Genomic DNA, 16,815 nt, shown 5'->3' with positions numbered 1-16,815 from the left:
TTCTGTGAAAATCTTTGTCGTAAATCTAAAAGCTGTTTTCCCTAAATTATCAAAATATAAGCATTTATTATTTTAATACCAAAATCGTCATAACATTAATATCTATCCGTTCTTTCAAATCCAGATTTAATAAGAAAGTTAATTATGATTTGATATTTAGTTGATGGCCATAAAAGGCTAATAAAATATTAAACTTTTGAAAAAATATAAAGTGAAAAAGATTTATTTAATTTAGGATAAAACAAAAAAGCAACATGAAATTATTAAACAAATGATATTCCCATATCTCCATTGTGAACCCCTTCACACACACATACACAGTCCTTTTTCTTCCTTTTTACACTCTTTTCTTTTTCATTCTACTGATTTCCCTCTTTCCTTCTCTCTCTCTCATCACACAAACCCTCATTCCCTCTCTACAATCCGAAACCAGACATAGAAATGAGAGGACCGGTGATCGGAAAGTACCCATCAAGCGACGGAAATGGTGAAGTCGGCGCCGGAAACGGAATCATAAAGCACAATCGGAAATGCAGAGATATTGTGTTTCTTGTTTTCTTCATAGCTTTCTGGATCTCCATGATTGTTAACTCCAGCTTCGGTTTCAACCAAGGAAACCCATTAAGGTAAACCAAAAAAGAAAACTTATAAACTAAAAAAGCTTCAATCTTTTTTTCATTTCTTGAATAAATGCCTTCAATTTCCCTTTATAAAAAGGAGGGTTTTCAACATTTCTTGCATTTTTAGTGTCTTTGTTTCTGTTTTTTCTTTATCAAACGGTTTTTTCACACTTTAAATAACCTTTACCTATTCTAGCATACGTTCAAGATTTGATTTTTTTTACTCGTGTCATTGAAAAATTATATAATTTTGATTTGTATTTTTATGCGTTTTGTGGTTAACCAGGTTAAATTTCGGTTTGGATTATAAAGGAAATGTATGTGGAGGAAAACATTCCGATTTTGACCTCCGTGAGTTGGAACTCAAATATTGGGTTAACCCTAATCAAGTTTACCAAAGTGGCATGAAGAACAGCGGGGTAAAACTGTCAAATGCTCGAACCATATGCTTATTAGATTGTCCAATACCCTCGGAAGATTCTTTAAATTGGGTTTGTGATTATCCAGAGGGAGATATTCGTCTTTCTTTAGATGATTGGATCGATATGAATTATGATTATTTTGCCGATCTTACCCCTGAACTAAGAAACACTTCTCTTCAACTTCAAGGCCCTTGTTACCCTGTCATTTTTCCAAGCGTAAACGGTATATTTCATAATTTATGTAAATAAAAATGATTTATTTCGTTAATTGTTTAATTAGAAGATGTAAGGGTAATTCGGTAAATGCAGTTTATTGGAGTTGCCAGTTTATTGATCGACCATCAAATGTTTCTTTGACTAATTGGAAACGAATGAATGGAGTTACAATCAATGATGATATGATCATAGATAAATCTATTCATAACTCCATTAATGCACGATCTTCTGTATTGAAGGTATGTATATGGTATATATATATCTGATTTAGATGTCTTGTGCATTATGTTTTTTTGATAATGCACATGACATCCAGATGCCTGTTGCACATTGCAACAGGCATCTGACTGCACCAGTCATCGGATATCTTATATCGGATGGATGACTGTTGCATAAAAATGAAGCATTGATTAATAATTGGTGAAAAATTAATTGCAGAGATATGTTGCGGATGTTGGAAAATCATGGCCCGTGTTGATTGTTTGTGGAGGACTTTTGCCTTTATTTTTATCGCTTTTGTGGCTTTTAATGATCCGACATTTTGTGACCGGAATGCCCTGGGTGACCGTTTTTCTCTTTAACGGCCTCATCATATCTGTCACAATGTTCTACTACATGAAAGGTTAGATTACATGGATGTGCATTTTCAAACTTCTTACACAACAAGGGTATTTTGGTAATTTCACCGACGATGAATTTCCTTTCCCTATGTTTTGCATTTTTTTAGCTGGATGGATTGGGAACGATGCCATTTCGCCTATCATCGGCGAACACGATCCATACTATCATGTCACTTCAAGGGTAAGTTGTTGCATCAACAAGGGTATTTAAGTAATTTCACTTATATAAATTCACCATTTTTCTTTTTTTCAGGAGCAACATCATATGCGAGCAGCCGCTTTTCTCATGACATGTGTCATGATCGTATCCGTTTTATCATCAATCGCCATTGTTCGCCGGATTCTCATGGCCACATCAGTACTCAAGGCAAGTAATCATAACATTTAGAGTAAATTACATTTTTAGTCCTTAAGTTTGTTCCAAAATTGCAGTTTTCGTCCCGGATAGTTTCCTCTTGCAATTTTGGCGCCTCTACGGACCAAAACTGAAACTCTTGTACAACCTCAAGGACCAAAAACGTAACTTACTCTAAATCTTAAAATAAACTACTTTATCGATAATCCAGGTGGCAGCAAAGGTGATCGGAGAAGTTCACGCGTTGATAATTTTTCCGGTGATCCCGTACCTAATTCTGGCGGTGTTCTACATGATCTGGGTGTCGGCGGCTCTCCACCTTTTCAGCTCCGGCGAGATAGTCCGCAATGATTGCAACACGAATTGTTGTGCATACGATTTGAAAGCCAAAAGGGTGAGTTGCGATGATTGTTGTGGGTATAGCATTCATTACACCAATCATATTGCAGCTTCGATTCTCTTCCACTTGTTTGGATGCTATTGGGCCACTCAATTTCTCATCGCCTCTTCTTCCACTGTCATTGCTGGCTCCGTGGCTTCTTACTATTGGGCTCGTGGAGAATCATCGGTTAGTAAATACAAAATTTAACTCTCATTCCATTCCATTCTTCCCAACAATGGAATGTAATCATCCATTCCATTCCCTTTTTTCAGACAACGATTCCGTTTCTTCCGGTTTTCTCATCGATGAAGCTACTCACGCGATACAGCCTTGGCTCAATAGCAATCGGTTCCTTAATCGTGTCTTTTATCGAGTCGACTCGGTTCATACTCGAAGCCATTCGTAGGAGACTCAAAATCGCTGACATCATGCCTGAAAACTTCATCAAAAGAATGATGTTCCACACTTCTCGTTTTTGCTTAAAGGGCATTGAATTAACCATAAAATCAGTCAACCGAAACGCATACATTATGGTAATTTTTTTTTTGAAAAACTCTTTTTTTTTGGTGTAAAAATCCCTCTTACATTTACCTTATTGTTATAGATTGCAATAACGGGAAAAGGATTCTTCAAAGCTTCAGAAATAGCAACAAATTTGATAATAAGTAACATTTTGAGGATTGGAAGAGTGAATGTGATTGGAGATGTTATTTTATTTCTTGGAAAACTTTGTGTGAGTCTTGCTAGTGCGCTTTTTGCGTTTCTTATGTTGGACACTCATAAGTATAAATCGTCTCACAACAAGATCACATCCCCGTTGTTTCCTGTAATGGTATGTCATATGTCACATAATTTATTTATTTAAAATTTAAATCATATATAATAATATAATATGATATAAATAATGAAATTTGATTTGGTGGAGTAGGTTTGTTGGGGATTAGGGTATGTGGTGGCGACACTGTTTTTTGGGGTGGTGGAAATGTCGATAGATACGATTATTTTATCGTATTGTCAAGATGCAGAGGAACATCAAGGGACAGCACATTATGCGCCTCCACTTTTGATTGAGACTTTTGAGGAAGATAATGAGGTGCAAAGGATTGGACAATGAGAAATGTAGGCTTGTTTTGTTTTGTTTTGTTGGTTTTTTTTGTTAGGAAGTGGATGTTCTTATTTCTATAGTAGGTTACTTATGTGTAGAGCAAGTGAAAAGAACCATGCTAAAAAAAGTTATGATGATATATGTATATGTGGAATATTTGCCCAAGTTTTGGATGAATGATTGAAGTTTCTTCGAGGCACTATGGAACATGATGTTTTGTACTGGTAAATCGTTTAGTGCAATGCAATGCAAATTTATTTTTGTACTACAAAATTGTTTGATTTTTTTATTGGTAATATTATTTTTTGAGGTTTTTGATGTGTTATGGATTTTAAGGATGATTCTTAAAGCAAAAGTAAAATTTTCATGTTGCGGAAATATGAAATCTTAGGTTGAAACTTGAAAGTCATTTCGCAAACTATAAAAATGGAGAAAAATAAATAAATATCTTATATATGGACGACTATTATGGGTCCATTAGAAGTATGTGACTAATTACTATTCCAAGAAAAAGTAATTTTTAGCAAGAGTAAATTATGCGAATGGTCCTTTTGGTTTAGTGTAAATTACACGCTTGGTCCCTAACATATTTTTCTAACTCGGATTGTCCTCAACTTTTAATTATGTAACGCGTCTAGTCCCTAATCTCACATTCCGTCAATTGTTTCCATTAGACACCCCACGTGCCTTGCACGTTGGGGGTATAAAAGTCATTTCACATATCCAATGTTATACCGCCAAGAAATAAAAGATTTATCGTTGATCAACGTGATCAGATACAAGCTTCACAGACAAAACCTTTGAAAACCCTTGATCGAAAGAACCCTACATTTGAAGACGCGATGGCGCCTTGGAGGATACGTGCTTTGCTCGTAGATATGGTAAGTGTTTACTCCCTTAATCAGTTAGTAACTTAAAAAGAAAAATATGACTAATTTATCTTTCCGTGAATATATAGCCGAACATCCGACGATATTCTCTGTCCGATTACACCATGGTGGACAGTTTACAAAGTTCCCTGGAAGAAAGTACATCAAAGGCAAGCAAAATTACGTTGATTTACTAGATATTGACACCTTTTCCATTCACGACATTGACGAGATGATGGAGGAACTTGGGCATATTGATTCAGACCAGACACTACTCTATTATCATTTCCTGAGACCATTTGGCGATTTGGATTTTGGGTTATTTGCTTTGGGTTCAGATCAGGATGTTCATCATCTGGGTACGTATGTTGCTAACCATAAGCTAATAGATGTATATATTGAGCATGGGAAAACAAATCTACATACTTATTCTATGCCCCCCCCAACCTAATTAAAATTGTTGAAATTAAAGAGCCACCAGCTTGCTCCAAACAATTGTTCTTGGAGTGGAATGACTCTCCAATTGAGCATGAGAGTGTTCCAGACCTAACAGAAGTTGAGAATGATAGTCATTTGGACAAAGAACCATCTTTGGTCGACCATATTGATTTTGACATGAATATAGAGAATGAGGATGATTATGATGGTAGTGGAAACAACAATGGCAGTGGAAGTGATGAGTTTGATGATGATAGTGAGAGTTAAGATAGTGATTTTTTTATTGATGAGGACAATCTCATACACGATGTTGATGTGGATATAAAAGATTTCCATATGAACATTGACAAGGATGTAGAATGGGTTGGAGGTTCTTCTAAAAGTAATGTACCTGAAGATACACAACAAGGTGACTTGGAAGTGATCAACACAGAGGTTTTGTTGTCTGGGTCTTCATCAGATGAGGAAAATGATGGTAAGCGAAGGAAAACTATTAGGGCCATATAGAGGGATTATGAAAATGATGCAACTTTGGTTAGTGAGCCCTTCTACATTTTTCAAACTTTCAGTTCATTTAAGGACTTTAAGACACAAGTGAAACTACATTCCATAAGGACAAGAAGGGAAATGCAATTAGAGAAAAATGATAAGAATAGGGTTAGGTTTGTGTGTAAGGGCACTATACCAAATCTTACTACTAATGAAGAAGAGAAATGCCCATGGGTTATCTATTATCTATTGTAGTAAGTGGAAGCGTGACATAGATTGGATGGTTAAGACATACACGAAGGAGCATCGATGTCTACAAACAAGAAAAGTCAAAGCATGTGACTATAAGTTCCTTTCAGAGCATATAGTACAAGTTATTGAGACAAACCCAAAGATTCCTATTAGGGCTTTACGAGAGCAACTCCAACATGAGTACCAGATGGACATTTCGCATATGAAAACTTTTAGGGCAAAGCAGCAAGCTTTAAAGCATGTTCAAGGAGATTATGCCAGCCAATATAGGTTTAAGGGATTATGTTTTAGAGGTACAAGCACGTAACCCAGATACTACGGTTAAAATTGATGTTGAAAGTGAAGCGAATCCAACTGTTGAGACAAGAACATTCAGGCGTATCTATGTTTGCATTGGAGCTTTGAAGCGAGGTTTTGCAGCGGGAAGAAGGGACTTTCTTGGACTTGATGGAGCCTTCATGAAAGGTCCATATCCAGGCCAAGTTTTGTCTGCTATGGTAAGATCTTCTTATTTCTTTGTGTATTGTATGTTCTTTATTTAAAGTAATGTTAACTGACCAATGTTTTCTGGTAATTTATGTTTCTTATCAAAGGCATTGGATGGTAATAATGGGATATATCCTTTAGACTACGCCGTGGTTGAATCAGAAACATTGAATTCTTGGACTTGGTTTTTAAGTAATTTGGGTGATGACTTAGGTTTGGGAACAAATTCCAATTTCACGTTTATGAGTGACAGGCAAAAGGTATTCGAACCTATCCAAAATAGGTTTTATAGTTTTATACTATTGATGCAGTTATACTAACATACAAACATGTTACTATTGATAAGGTTTGTTGCCTGCGATTGCAACACTATTTCCATGTGCAGAGCATCGCTATTGTCTTCGTCACATACACAACAACATGAAAAAGAACTGGAGGGGAAAGGAGTTCAAGGATCTTCTTTGGGAATGTGCCACGACCTCTAATGTAGAACACTTTCATCAAGCAATGGAAAACCTAAAGAAGCTTAACAATGATGCTTATGAGTGGCTGAAACAAATACCTCCTCAAAGTTGGGCGTGCTCCCACTTTACTGGTATAATGACTTTCGATCTCTACTTAATAATTTTAAAAGAAGGTATATTGAATACTGACATAGAATTTGTTTATGTTCAGGGAGAGCACATTGTGATGCTTTGACTAATAACCTGTGTGAAGCATTCAACAACAAGATAGAAGAAGGTCGTGATGCACTAATCATTAACTGCATTGAGTTCATTAGAGAGTACATTATGAAGAAGATAGTCAAAGTTGACAAGGAAATTCAGAAAGTTGCAGGTCCTTTGAGTCCTACAGCTACAATAATATTGGATAAGATAAAGAGTAAGGCAAAACAGTATGTTGCAACATTTTGTGGTACTGGAAAATATCAAGTTGCTGGACTATGGCAAGATCAGTGTATTGTGGATGTAGGTCAACAAAGTTGCACGTACAAAAGGTGGGAATTAACAGGAATTCCGTGCAAACATGGTGTGGCTGCTATTTGGGACATAGGGGGAATAACAAAGATGTGGGAATCCCAGAATCATTTGTGCATCCATGTTACTAGTTATCAAGATGGAAAAAGATGTATTCTTTTAAGGTTAGTCCAATCAATGGAAGGTCCATGTGGGAGAAGTTAGCTATACCAAAAATTCTGTTGCCTCCAAAACATCGTGTTCTCATAGGAAGACCAAAGAAGAAGAGAATAATATCAATTGTGGAAAAGGAGGACTTTGTTAGAGGAAACACAGCATCGAGGGCCCATAGATTAGTAACATGTACGAAGTGTAACAATGTTGGTCACATGCAAGAACCTGCAAAGGGCAAAGACCAATTGTTGGTGGGGGTGGTGGACAGTCACACGTCAAAGGAAAAGGGAAAGGGAAGGCAACCACTTGATGGTTTGTAATAGGGCTAGTCTTTTGTTACTTTAAATATGAATGGATTGTGTTATGTTGCTGCTTGTAATATGGCTAATATTTTGGTACATTATTTATGAATAGTTTGTAATAGGGGCAGTATTTTGCTACTTGTTTTAGCCAATATTTTGGCACTTTTGGATGAACTAGTTTGTCACCCTCATTGCCCTGTAATAGTTTGGTACTAATTAATGGAATGTTTTCTTCTGATGATACACCATTGCTTAGATAATAATTTGGTTTATATTGATTTTTACATTTATATTTTCCATAATAGTTTGGTACTAAATTAGATTGTTATATTCTTCTTATGATGTCACCCTCATTGCCCTGTTATAGTTTGGTACTAATTAATGGTCAATATGCTGCTTATACATCACTTTAAAACATAATCAATACAACACAACACCATTTTCATTGATCTTAAAAATCTTAACCATTTGCATTACAATACATAGACAACTTAACCATTACAGAAGAGGATACCTTTGTTGGAATAGTGTCTAAGGCTGCAACTATATTAGGCAAGTATTTGACCCGATTGTGCATGGTCATTTTGGGTTGCCTTCACCATAGCAACTTGGTAGGATGATTTATTATGAGAGAATAAATATTATTAATATATTATGAGAATAATATAAGGAATAATAATATAGTTATTTGATTAATATAAGTCATGGATTAATTGGTATTAATTTGGTGACTTAAAGAGATTAATTAAATAAGAGGGTATAAACTGCCAATTGTTTGATAGTTAAAATTTAGACTGTAAATCCTTATTGGATAGGGGTTGGACGATTTCTAGGCTAGGATAAGCCTCAAAATCGTCCAAGGCATTATCTTGGGAAGGATTTGGATTGCTTTAGGTAATAGTTATCCAACTAGGGTTTGAGTTGTAACCCTTAAGGAGTCTACAAGTATAAATAGACCCTATGACAAAGGGAAATCGGTACATCATCTAAAGTCGAGAACCCCTGGCCGAATTCCTCCTCTCTCCTCTCTCTCAAAATCATCCTCTTTGCTAGTTGGTGTTTGTAAGCCATTAGAGGAGTGACAATTGTGACTCTAAAGCTCCAAGAACAAGAAGATCAAACAAGTGTTTCAAGGTATGCTTCTAACTCTGGTTTTTGTGTTGTTCTTATACCTAATAAGCCATTCGGAGTCTTGGATTCAAAGCATGTTTAATTAGAGAAATCTAGATCCGAGCATTAGGGTTTGTATGCGCACTTAGGAATGTTCTTATGTACAAAACCCATCAACCTTCACATTCACTGCTACAACCTAACCATTACAAATAATGATACCATCACATACATTGCTACAACCTAACCATTACATAGGACTTTACCATTACAATAACAACTCATCCCCACCTTACAACTTGTAAACAAGTATCACCAAGAACAATACCCAAATAATAAATAAACATATTTTCAAGAAAAAATTTTCATTTTTCAGCTTCTTGTTCAACCTCACAAGCCAAGAGATTGTCGATCTGTCACCATGATCCTTTTCATCATCATCTACCCAAGCAATAAATCCTTTACGTGGTTCCTGTCAATTTCAAAAGCCACGGTTACAATACCTATAATCGCATACAGTGATATCCCCATCTAGGGTTACGATTACAAAATTCTCAACTACAACATACCTTAATTGGACATGCGTAAAATGGTCTTCCTGGATTATTGTTAGTAGTTGAAGTCCGAATTACAGCAGCACGCCTACAATCGCATTGAACCATCCTTGATTTGAAGGAGATTAGGTGTAACCGCTTCAAACGATGGAGAACTGAAAGAAACTCTAAATTAGGTTCGATCCTGATGAAAAATTAGTATTTGAAGATCGTTGGAAATGTGAAATGACTTTTATACCCCCAACGTGCAAGGCACGTGGGGTGTCTAATGGAAATAATTGACGGAATGTGAGATTAGGGACTAGACGCGTTACATAATTAAAAGTTGAGGACAATCCGAGTTAGAAAAATAAGTTAGGGACCAAACGTGTAATTTACACTAAACCACAGGGACCATTCACGTAATTTACTCTTTTAGCAAATAATTAGAAAACAAAAGTTAGCTATTTTAGTTTTTTTTCCCTTCAAATTGTATTAGATTAAGAGGGTGTTTGACATTTCTTTTTAATCATCTTTTTGATTTTTAACTTTTCCAAAAAATTAAAGATTACCAAAAGTTGTTTGACAATTAAAAAAAATCTTTTAAAACCATCTATTTAGTAAGAAGAAAAAGTTGGCTGAAAAAAAAAAAAGAATTCCTATCTTTTTGTGACTTTTAGATTTTATCACTTAAAAATCATAAAAGACAAACCAAACACATTTTAAACACCATCTTGTACATAAAGTTTTTTTACAAAAAGGAGTTTTATGTTCAAAAAACCATTCCAAACACATCCTAAGTTTATTATTTATTTATTTATTTATTTTTTTGAATTAACATCAAAGTAATTTTTGGGTTTGGGTTAAATAAATTTTAATGCTTTGAAATAAAACCGGGCAAGGGACTTGGGTTTTACAAACCCGATTCCCGGTCCTAAACCCTGCCATTAACTTTTTCATTCTCTCCTTCAAATCTGAAACTCTGATCTTCTTCTTTCAAAACCCGATTTCAATCCTGCAAATTCACACCTCAAATTCCGTTGTCTGTGTATACAGGGTCGTCGATAACTCCATCTTGTAAGTTTATTTATGCGATTTCAGTTTTTATCTTATTGTTCATCTTGATATGCGCTCTTTTCGAATATGGCGTTGCTTTATTTGTTTAGATTATGGACGTTAGGGTTCTTTCTTAGCTGATCATGAAAAATACCAAATCCCACCACTTTGCATCTCCTAATTTTAGGGCTGAATTTAGGATTAAGGATGGTGTATCAGTAGCACACATTTGATTTAAATGTTTTCCATGTAATCGTCGATGATTTTGCTTATAGTTTATGATTTCCAATGATCGCCAGCACAATCTTTTTCTTGGTATTCAGTTCCATTCCATATTTCGATTCCCTGGCTTTGGATGCCAATGAGTATGGAATTGAATTCCGTCTGTGTTCATAAAATCTCACCAATGAAGGAATTCAAATTTCTTTCCATTAAGTTATAAAATTCAATTCCAATCCTTCGTTATTTGTGTGAATGACTGAATTACTGAAACACCCTTTCCTAAACCCCAACCTTGTATAACAACTAAACTAGAGTTGCATCTTTTTGATGAAAAAAAGGGTGCAAAATGAACAAATGGTGAAGGATTATGTGATTTCTCATTATTTACATATTCCAAATACAAAGGAATATAATTGAATTCCTTTCTATTGTAAAATTGTAATGTATATGACAGAGTTACAAATGGGAACTACTAGAGGAGTGATTAGTGATAAATGGTCCATGAGGGTTCTCTGGCTTACAGCCATTGGAAGTGCTGTAGGTATGATGCTGATGCTACCACAATTACCATTTTACCCTTCACCCCCTTAAATAAAATACATTGCTAATTTCTGAGTGTTGTAGGCTTATACATGGTTGCTGTAGAAAGACAAACACAAAACAGGGAAAAGATGTTAGCTGCAGCAGCTGAAGCAGAAGCCAACAACAGTGTTTGATTGCCTCATTTACCATATTTTTCTTTTTCTTTTTCTTTTAGACAATGATGTAATAAATGAGAATTATGTTTATTCCCAATATCTTTTTAGGGTTTATGTCATAATTTAACAACCAACTATTCTATTATATGTGCTCATTTAGTGATTTTCAACTATTTTGTATGTTCTCATTAAGTCGATTTTGTCATTTTATTAGCTTTCATTCAAGGTGAACATATCAAGATTGGTTAAAGGGAGTGAATCAATAAAGATAAAAAAAAAACAAGTCTCAAAGATTTTCTGTATCCAAGTATTTACAACAAAAATTGAATGTACTAACAAAATTGATATTCTATCCATCCATCCATCCATCATATGCTACACACATCCAAAATCATTTCAACAAATTCTATTTCTTTTGTTAAAAAAAAAAAAACAAAAAATTATCAAAAGACCATGTTGTCCTTGTTACTAGGATTCTTCGAATGCCTCTTTGATCTCGTTCTCCTCTCTCCTTTCCCACGCTTCACCGGACTCTTCTTTACCGGATTCCTAGCAATCGGATTCCCTCGCACGGACACAGACACCGGAATGGAATCACGATTCCGCCTTAAATTAGGCGGCGGCATGTGCTCCAACAGATCTCGATGATACGCCTGTGTCAACAATCAATCAAATTAAAAACAAATCGACAAAATGACCATTTTACCCTTCCAAAAAAAATGTAACCTGTATGACAAAGTTTCGTCTTTCACAATCCATAAACATGTTAACACTCCAGTCGACTTGTCCCATGATCTTATCCCTTACAGCAGCAAAACTCAACTGATCCCTTGAAGTAAATCGATCAACTTCATTAAACCACAAACACGTGAACAGATTTGTAATTGGAATGTGTTCCCTTATAATCACACAACCTTCCGGAACATCTACAAAAACAACAAACATTAACACACACAATAAAAAAAAATGTAAAAGATAAAAAGCTTTTACCACTGATTATAGGAAGCTTAGCTTCTGAATAAGGAGTCAACCCTTCATTTCTATAAAAGTCAATCTGATAATCAATCGACTTATTGTCATACTTCCCAGCAGCCTTATTAGCTTCAGCTTCCTCAAACACATCAAACCTCCTATAATGTTTTGAGATTGCAAATGTAGCATTGTGTCGCCATAAAAATCTTTCTAGAAGCTTATACGGGTCCACAACAAGTTGCAGCTTTCCATCAATCCAAATAGAATATTTCACATTTGGAAACAGTCTATGTAGTAAAAGCTTAGGAACCTGTTTATATATTGTATTTATTATTATTATTATACAAAATGTAATTGAAATAAAATTTGATAAAAGTTATTATTATTACCTTTCCATTGCGTCTAGAATCAGTGTAAGGAATGTTATGCACAACGATAATTCTCCATAATCCAACTTTCATTCTGTAGTCCAAAAGACTTGAATTTCTCATGTAACTTTCGGTTTCTTCATCAATAAACATATAAAACGGGATGTTTTTAATCGCATGATCACTGATTTTAGTTGGCTGTTGAATCACATCATAGTTTCCAAATATTGCTGATGCAACGATGATGTCATGAAACTGCTCCAATTCCACAAGATCGGAAATGTCGATGTCAAATCCTGTTTTGTAACCCGGTCTACATCCTTTCACAAATCTGAAACATTTTTCATTTTATTATTATTATCAAATAATCATTATAAGAAAGATAATAATAATAATGTATATATTAAACATATTACATACCCACAATGTACAGTCATTGACTCTTTGATTTCAAAAGATTCATTCCTTTGTTTTAAAGAAGGATACCCACCAAAATCAGATCCTTCATGTGGTTCAGTTTTTGTAGAGCTTTCTTCATGGAAATAAGTTAAGTGATTTAACACTGGTGATGGGGAAGGGACACGTGGCATGCTAGCAATGGCTTCCTCCACAGGAAGGTAACATACAGGACAGGCTGGCGTTACGAAAAAAGTTAATATTTTTTTTTGATGATTGAAGAAAGATGAAAAAACTTACGTCTAGGTCCAGGGCGTCTTCTGTCACCAGGTGGAGGGGGTGGAAATGCAAAACTCTGACAGAAATTGCTGTGAAAAATGGTGGATTCTGAAGAAAGTGGAGGGGAGAAATGGTGGATAGGAGGGTTTTCTTCACATACAGATAGAGTTGTCTGAATTGATGAATTGTCGTCTTTTTGACTACCGAATTTTCTGGAGAATTGTAAAGAGGTGTTGTATGCATCATTGAAGTGATCAAATATCGTGCTCTCGGATGAATCTTCTGAGAAAACAGAAAAGAGATTATCAGAAACTTTGATTGCTGAATTGGAAGATCGAAACTGAAACAAATATGGTTGGAATTTGGATACGATCATACGAACCTCTATTGGTGGTGAAGAACCCTGAAAGGAATGCCATGAGAGCAAACGAAACTAAAATTAGCATTACAACCTTTTTTCTACTGAGATATCTGCACAAAACGAGGAGAAGTTTGTCCTTCTCCCTTGAACCAGAGAGCGACATCCTTGAAGATTTGCGAACAATGAATCCATTTTGAATCTGCAATGAACCGTTTTGCGGTTGCTGTGGTGATCCATAACTCTGTGTTCTTAAATCCAATGACACTCCAGTCATTGTAGTTGGAATCTCACTGTTTTGCTCTTCATCGCCTTGTTCCCACACACCTTCCCCTCATTCACACAATAATCACAATTCGTCTCCCAGAAACAGAATCTAACTGCAAATCAAAATCAATCTGGGATTCAATCTATCGGATTGCCAAATCAAAGTCTCGATCTTAAGCCCTAGCCGTTAACGCACTACTTAGTGTAATCCGTACAGAAATCTATCAAGTTCGAAGCAAGATCACATAGATTCAATTGTGTACGCTAGAGACAGAAAAAAAGGATATTGGAACTTACCTCTTTTGCAACGTTACAATCGCCAGCAGCAAATTCAAACTGGAACCCAGAGTAGTCTTTGTAAGTAACAAATCTAGGGTTTTCCTGTTAAGATCGATTGAAATCTTTGACCAGGCTATGGTTTGTTTCCGTTGAAAATCCGAGATTTCAGTGGATTCTTCCTGTGCAAAACTACTATATATGATATCAAAACTTGGAGCGAGTATCAATTGAAATCCCCACCTCCGAAATTGTTCAAGATGCAAAAATTCTTGGTTGGGTTTTTGTAAAATTGAGATTTGAGAGGGTATCTAACGAGATTTGATCAACTTTCTTCAACACTAATCGCATCAGCCAATGAGATCGGTGATAGTGGAATCGGGTTTCAATATTCCTATTTGTATTAGTATTTAGAGGAACCGTTTTCGTTTTCGCTTTCAGTTATTTGTATTATATCCTTTTTCTTTCTTCTTTAGCTTAATTATCGATCAAGTATTTAAATTAAAATAAAGATAATTTTATGAATTATCTTGTTATGTAATACAACGGTTATTGATAAATTAAGTAAAGGAATTGCATTGTAAACATATTAAAGGAATGTTTCACTTTGTACATGAATAATATATTACAATTTTCACACATTTATCTAAAAGGTCATTCATATTTATCAATGATCTTAATACCCAATACAAATCCTAATCTTTGTCTTCATCGTCATCCATTTTCCCATGCTTGTCCCGAACAGGATCCCAAGAGGAAATTATCGTTACAAACTTACATCTTTTATTTTACTATAATGACAAAACTTTAATCAATCAAATATTATTAATGACACCTAAAGACATAGAAAATATAATGATAAATTATCTGTGAGACCTATGTAGTATATAACTTAATTTAAAAAAAAAAATAAATATGAAAGTTTAAATATTTAAGAACTTTTTATTTATAAGAAAGTAAAAAAAATAATGAATTATTAAAATTGAAAATTTTCTATCTTTTAAATTTAAACAAATAATTTAAATAAATAAACAAAATAAATTAATGACCTTTAATTTGCATATTTTGAAATTAGAAGGCAAAGTGTTGCTTTCCTTCTAGAGGTTGATAGTTCAAGTCTTATTGGAAACATATGTGGTATTAGGAGTAGTGTAAATTTGTCGTTCTAAAAAAAGAAGCAAATCTATTAATAAAATTGATATCAATTTATTATTATATTTATTGTAATTATTACATTAAAATATTATATATAATTTAATAAAATAAACAAACTTATAAAATAACATGTGGAAAAAAAATTAATTCAAAATAACCATAAAATGATATTTGACAAATTGAATGAGAGTGTGACATTTAATAAAAAAAATCTTAATTTATTAGATTAGACATACAAACCAAATGATAATATTTAAAAGGGATTTCATTAAACTAATACTTTGTAGTAATGTAATGTATATTTAAAGAAAATTAATTTATTATTATTATTATTATTATTATTATTATTATTATTATTATTATTATTATTATTTTGCAAAGTAACCACCATGTTCGGAATTAGGCATTTTTGATTAAAGAAAAAATACATTTCGGATTGACATTCTGAATTCCGAAATCCGAAAAAAGAACTCAAGGATTTAAAGAACAACTTGTAACGAGATATTTGAAAGAAGGTGGTATTTTTTTCAAAAATTGAAAAAGTTATATTATTTTTATATATCAAGTTTTGGTTTGAGGACAAATGATATCACCATTTACGTCTTCGAATTTGAGAATTCTTCATCCTTATTATAAGTCAACTCAGGAAACCCTATGAAACCAGATTCATGTAATGAGTTTCTTGTCGGGTACGGGGTTTCTTGCTATCTTTAGGAGTAATCTTCAACTATATGAGGGCTGGGTCCATGAAAGGTGTGAGATCTAGGTAAGCATGATACACAAGGGTAGAGAGTTTCATCATATATACGTCTGGGGTCTGGGGGAGTAAGTCAACATCTTGTTTAATATGGTGGTTGTTCGGTGCATGCGGGGGAGGACCATTGTGGGGCCTATAGGTAGCCTGTAATATCCCTCAAAATTTTAGACATAATATAAATTTTTTCGTAAAATTTTTTATGACCATGGTACCTTTGAATAAAAATTAGGCCACCCCTAACTTATAAATCTAAATGCAAAGTAGCCCAAAGTGTTTAGGTAGTCCAAAAATATTAAGCCCAAATTAAATACCCAATTAGTTTAACGAAATTTTATATGACCGTGGTACCTTTGAATAAAAATTAGGCCACCCCTAACTTATAAATCTAAATGCAAAGTAGCCCAAAGTGTTTAGGTAGTCCAAAAATATTAAGCCCAAATTAAATACCCAATTAGTTTAACGAAATTTTATATGACCGTGGTACCTTTGAATAAAAATTAGGCCACCCCTAACTTATAAATCTAAATGCAAAGTAGCCCAAAGTGTTTAGGTAGTCCAAAAATATTAAGCCCAAATTAAATACCCAATTAGTTTAACGAAATTTTATATGACCGTGGTACCTTTGAATAAAAATTAGGCCACCCCTAACTTATAAATCTAAACGCAAAGTAGCCCAAAGTGT

General features: G+C 34.3%; 3 protein-coding genes across 3 annotated transcripts; 2 read left to right on the top strand and 1 right to left on the bottom strand.

Annotated features, from left to right (window-relative positions):
• The first annotated feature begins 291 nt into the window (after positions 1–291).
• On the top strand, positions 292–3,922 carry LOC145006488 (Plasma-membrane choline transporter family protein). Its single transcript, XM_078965580.1, has 10 exons — positions 292–626; positions 907–1,265; positions 1,352–1,497; positions 1,697–1,880; positions 1,986–2,059; positions 2,132–2,245; positions 2,445–2,801; positions 2,888–3,148; positions 3,220–3,447; positions 3,544–3,922. The coding sequence occupies exons 1-10, from the start codon at positions 442–444 to the stop codon at positions 3,727–3,729; spliced, it is 2,094 nt and encodes a 697-aa protein (XP_078821706.1). The 5' UTR covers positions 292–441; the 3' UTR covers positions 3,730–3,922.
• Positions 3,923–10,229: 6,307 nt separating this feature from the next.
• Positions 10,230–11,497, top strand: LOC145004598 (HrpN-interacting protein from malus protein). The gene is made up of 3 exons (XM_078963548.1): positions 10,230–10,406; positions 11,062–11,148; positions 11,232–11,497. Exons 2-3 carry the CDS (start codon positions 11,070–11,072, stop codon positions 11,321–11,323), a joined length of 171 nt encoding a protein of 56 aa, XP_078819674.1. The 5' UTR covers positions 10,230–10,406; positions 11,062–11,069; the 3' UTR covers positions 11,324–11,497.
• A 77-nt stretch (positions 11,498–11,574) lies between these two features.
• Positions 11,575–14,650, bottom strand: LOC145004597 (putative hexosyltransferase MUCI70). The gene is made up of 8 exons (XM_078963547.1): positions 14,243–14,650; positions 13,703–14,058; positions 13,342–13,602; positions 13,066–13,279; positions 12,667–12,976; positions 12,296–12,587; positions 12,032–12,231; positions 11,575–11,958 (listed from the first exon to the last, which is right to left on the bottom strand). The coding sequence occupies exons 2-8, from the start codon at positions 13,953–13,955 to the stop codon at positions 11,749–11,751; spliced, it is 1,740 nt and encodes a 579-aa protein (XP_078819673.1). The 5' UTR covers positions 13,956–14,058; positions 14,243–14,650; the 3' UTR covers positions 11,575–11,748.
• Positions 14,651–16,815: the final 2,165 nt, after the last annotated feature.

The sequence above is a fragment of the Lactuca saligna genome, chromosome 7 (assembly GCF_052625555.1).
Source record: "Lactuca saligna cultivar CGN05327 chromosome 7, ASM5262555v1, whole genome shotgun sequence".
NCBI classification, from domain to species: domain Eukaryota; kingdom Viridiplantae; phylum Streptophyta; class Magnoliopsida; order Asterales; family Asteraceae; genus Lactuca; species Lactuca saligna.
Note: the sequence above shows the minus strand (reverse complement) of the source record. Positions and strands in the feature narration are given on the sequence as shown.

Bases quoted from the DNA above. Each gene is read 5' to 3' on its own strand.
- LOC145004597 (XM_078963547.1), bottom strand. From the start codon at position 13,955: ATGACTGGAGTGTCATTGGATTTAAGAACACAGAGTTATGGATCACCA. The intron at 13,603-13,702 runs GTTCGTATGATC...CTGTTTTCTCAG, and splicing joins GTTCTTCACCACCAATAGAG to AAGATTCATCCGAGAGCACG. The intron at 12,232-12,295 runs GTAAAAGCTTTT...TTGTTTTTGTAG, and splicing joins TAAGCTTCCTATAATCAGTG to ATGTTCCGGAAGGTTGTGTG.
- LOC145004598 (XM_078963548.1), top strand. From the start codon at position 11,070: ATGGGAACTACTAGAGGAGTGATTAGTGATAAATGGTCCATGAGGGTT. The intron at 11,149-11,231 runs GTATGATGCTGA...TGAGTGTTGTAG, and splicing joins AGCCATTGGAAGTGCTGTAG to GCTTATACATGGTTGCTGTA.
- LOC145006488 (XM_078965580.1), top strand. From the start codon at position 442: ATGAGAGGACCGGTGATCGGAAAGTACCCATCAAGCGACGGAAATGGT. The intron at 1,881-1,985 runs GTTAGATTACAT...GCATTTTTTTAG, and splicing joins AATGTTCTACTACATGAAAG to CTGGATGGATTGGGAACGAT. The intron at 3,149-3,219 runs GTAATTTTTTTT...TTATTGTTATAG, and splicing joins ACCGAAACGCATACATTATG to ATTGCAATAACGGGAAAAGG.